General features: G+C 48.0%; 1 protein-coding gene across 1 annotated transcript; it reads right to left on the bottom strand.

Annotated features, from left to right (window-relative positions):
* Window positions 1-2,958: 2,958 nt before the first annotated feature.
* Window positions 2,959-3,303, bottom strand: LOC136531859 (large ribosomal subunit protein uL2-like). The gene has a single exon (XM_066524510.1). The coding sequence runs from the start codon at window positions 3,301-3,303 to the stop codon at window positions 2,959-2,961; it is 345 nt and encodes a 114-aa protein (XP_066380607.1).
* Window positions 3,304-4,022: the final 719 nt, after the last annotated feature.

Below are 4,022 nucleotides of genomic sequence, written 5' to 3' on the forward strand. Positions count from 1 at the left end.
CGATAGGGATGTGGAATTTAAGATTGAGTTAGTGCTAGGTACGGCACCTATCTCAAGAAGACCGTATAGGATGCCACCAAATGAGTTAGCTAAACTTAAAATTCAATTACAAGAACTATTGGACAAAGGTCTCATTCAACCTAGTTTGTCTCCATGGGGATGTCTAGCTTTATTTGTAAAGAAGAAGGACAAGTCCTTGAGATTGTGTGTGGATTATAGGTTGCTTAATGTTGTGACCATTAAGAACAAGTATCCTTTGCCCTGTATTAATATCTTGTTCGATCAGTTGGCAAAAGCAAAGGTATTCTCCAAGATTGACTTAAGATTAGGCTATCATCAGATTAAGATCAGGCCAGAGGATATACCTAAAATAGCTTTCTCCACTAGGTACGACTTGTATGAGTATTTGGTCATGTCTTTTGGACTGACGAAATGCTCCTACCTACTTCATGTACTTGATGAATTTGGTATTCATGCCCGAGCTTGATAAGTTCATGGTTGTGTTTATCGATGATATCTTGATTTACTCGTTGTCGATAGAATATCGTCGGCAGTCCTCTGAGGGGTATCCCACGAAGGTAGATTGATCGGTAGAGGAGCATGAGATCAAGAACAAGAAGGCAACAGAGACACGTGAGTTAGACAGGTTTAGGCCATCAGTATGACGTAATACCCTACTCCTGTGGTTTGTTGGTTTGTATTAGCTATCGTATGATATGTTGTGATTTTAGAGGGGTCCTGCCCGCCTCATATAGTCTAGGAGGCAGGGTTACAAGTCGGTTAGATCTAAGAGATAACCGGAAAGTAATAACTGATTACAGGAATCTTGGGATCATACATATCCTAATAGATCTTGAAGTATCTTAAGGATATCTTTCCGATGCTTTGCGGGAGGCACCGAGCAGAGTCATGCCCCGCAAGGCTTCTTCTTATGGGTTGGCCACCCCTAGGGGCGCAGCCCATGTGGCCTACCGTGGGTATCTAGGGTCATACACTCCATAGCTAGTCCCTAAGCGCCTTGTACCCGTTGTGCAATGCTGTCTTGAGCTCGTCCGAGCAAGTGCGAATAAACACCGAGCAGTCAAGCTCATGGTCCAACCACCATGTTGAACTACTGAGCAGCGTGAACCATCGCTGAGTAGTGTGAACCATTGCCGAGCAGCGTGACCTATTGCCGAGCAGCATGACCTATCGCCGAGCAACGTGAACCATCACCGAGCAGCATGAACTACCGCCGAGCAGTGTGACCTATCACTGAGCAGTGTGACCCAAGTACGGCTTGCCATAAGGGTGTTAAGGAGCTCAAGTTTAGAATCCAAAATTTCTCCACAGTGGACCAAGTGTGCCCACTTAGAGTTCAAACAAAGTTGTAGGTGTCAGTCTTCCTCTATAGGCATGTAGTCTTCGAGAAAAATCCCGCACACTCACCGTGAGGTGAAGTGTGCCCACTTAGTCCCCAAGCCTGATAGCATATGATATAGTGCTAGGGTTAGAAATTAGAATAATACTAGAAAATCAGCCGAGCAGGCAGCCAGTCCCTGGGCATGGCCTAAAAAGGGACAAAGCACATTCACCGCAAGGTGAAGTGTGCCCACTTAGTCCCTGAGCCTATAGAGGTGACGCAGTATGTGGTGCTAGGGTCAAAATAGAAAAACAATCAAAGACCAATGGAGCAGGCCACCAGTTCCCAAGCTACAGGCGGAGTCATTGGAGACATTGAACCATGGAGAAAAAATTAGAGTAACGATTGTATAGTGTCAATTACTGAGCCTCAATAAATGGCGAAGAAGTCGACAATATTTTGGCGAGAAGCAACTGATGGCAGCGATAAATGAGCGACATGGGTTGCTGTTGTGTAGAAGCCTAGGTAAAGGCCCATATGCCACATCAGAGAAATCAAAGCAGCACAGATCATGGGAACGGTTCCTAAAAAACCCCATGAATGTAGAACGGTGGGGAAAATCCTATATAATAGTGCCACCGCTGACCCCGTTCCCACCTTTTCCACTTCATCTTTCTCATCGTCTCTCGGTCCACCGAATCCGCAACCACATTTGCCTCCACCGCCAAACCCTAACCAGATCTAAGAGATGGCACCGAAGAGGGAGCTACAAAATTGAAGAAGACGAGTCCCAAGAAGGCAGACGCCATGGCCCAACGCGACGAGGAGTGGGTGCCGTCACAAACAAGAGAAGCTGAGCTAAACCGATTAGTGGAAGCCGGCGTTCTCCCCGACCGTGCTACCACCAGATGGTGGCTAGCCCACGGTGAGTCCTTTCCCACGTCTCATGCTGACGAAGCAGGTGGTATTCGAAGACTATTTCTGGCGTGGGTTAGGGTTTCCTGTTCACCCATTTCTTTTGCCTGGCCAACCGATTGCCCAGGAGGCCCGTTTGGGCTCCCCCTAGAAGGAGGTTCCATCATTGGGTCATCCCTGGTCCTACCTGGGGAAGCGGAGAGTCGCCTGCAGGTGAGTGTGTCCCGATTCTTGTGTCTAGGGCGCATTAGTGGTGGGCCATGCCCAGGTGACGTTCTGGCTTACCAGGTGGCGTCCCATCGATCAAAGCGCGTCCCGTCGTTTTCGACGTGTCCCCTTAGATTTCTGTTAGCATTGATTTCGCATTTGCATTGAATAGGGGAAGGCAGAGAGTTTTTCGTCTGAACCTTTCGCCTTTCCTTAGCTGCCAAGCCCCCTCTTTAAATAGGGGGGAAAGAGTTCTCACCCCACCTCCTCACCACCTCTTTTCCTTTCTTCTCACCGAATGCATCAGCTCCTAACTGAGAGAGGGTAATGTTAGGGAGAGAAGAACTCACAGTCCGCCCGTGATTCTAGAGTGCAATGTCGAGCTGGAGGTTATCCAACGTAGATGAGATGGTGGCAGGTTTGCCTGTGCTAAGGAGGGGTCACTGCTGCCGAAGGAGAAAAGGTGCTGAGGGTGATGAGCGTTGTTAATTTCGTCACCGTTGGTTGCGGCCTTCCTTCAGCGGGAGGCGCTGTCCTGCCCCAATGCCGTTGTTAGGGTTGCGGCTGATGATGATGGCGTAGTCCCCAGGTGTCTCGATAGAGGCACCATTGTCGGGGTTGTGGCTAATGACGACGGCGTAGTCCCTGGGCGTCCCGGCAGAGTGTGCCATTGTCACAGATGATGGCGCTTTCAATGATCCGGCAAAGCGGTGGAACGTCACCGATGGAGAGCATGGCGCGGCGGCCATAGTAGATGAACTGGTCCGTGTACATGCCCAGACATTGCCGTTGGAGAGCTTGGCATGGCGGCCACAGTAGATGAACTGGTCCGTGTACATGCCCGGACGTTGCTGATAGAGGGCTTGGTGTGGCGACCGCAGTAGTACTCGTAGTAAAGCTAAGCAGAGACTGTAACTGAATAAGTTTGGGGGAGCTCCCGAGTGAACAGTCCTTTGAATTTTAGGAGTACATTAGTCCTTTGCGTGATGAAATCATTTTGTAAGTGGTTAATTTGTGCAAAAATGAACAAATTTCCATCTTTTGTTACGGCAAACAGCTTTTCAGCTTTCTCTTCTTGTAGAAAAGGTTTCGGTGCCCTCCAACCCTTCCTGTGTCCCAAGTTGTAAGAAAACTAGGAGTGTGGGTGAATTAATTCTGATCATGCTGGTGAGCAAAGAGGTTGTAGCCGCTGGGGCATGGGTCTCCCGCAGTCCTACCAGTTGTACTTAGAATTTGTTCCCAAAATCTTAGTCCTTAGAACTTGTTTACGAGAAGATTAGAAAACTTAAATAAAGTTTTCAAAGATAATATAGGAAGTGTTTGCAAGATAAATGTACTTGTACTTGTATCAGCCCCCCAAATGAGGTCTGGCCCCTCACAATTTGTAGGGGTCGGATGTCACTAAAGATTGGGGTTTTGTAAAGACAAAAACTGATAAGAAGAAACATGCGTTTATTTAAGGGTAAAAATGATGTAGCTGCTCAATGTTCCAGGTGTTGGTGAAGACCTTGCCGTTGATGGTTTTCAACCTATAAGCGCCCGGGCAAAGTACTTCTAC

The sequence above is a fragment of the Miscanthus floridulus genome, unplaced genomic scaffold (assembly GCF_019320115.1).
Source record: "Miscanthus floridulus cultivar M001 unplaced genomic scaffold, ASM1932011v1 fs_460_4_5, whole genome shotgun sequence".
NCBI classification, from domain to species: domain Eukaryota; kingdom Viridiplantae; phylum Streptophyta; class Magnoliopsida; order Poales; family Poaceae; genus Miscanthus; species Miscanthus floridulus.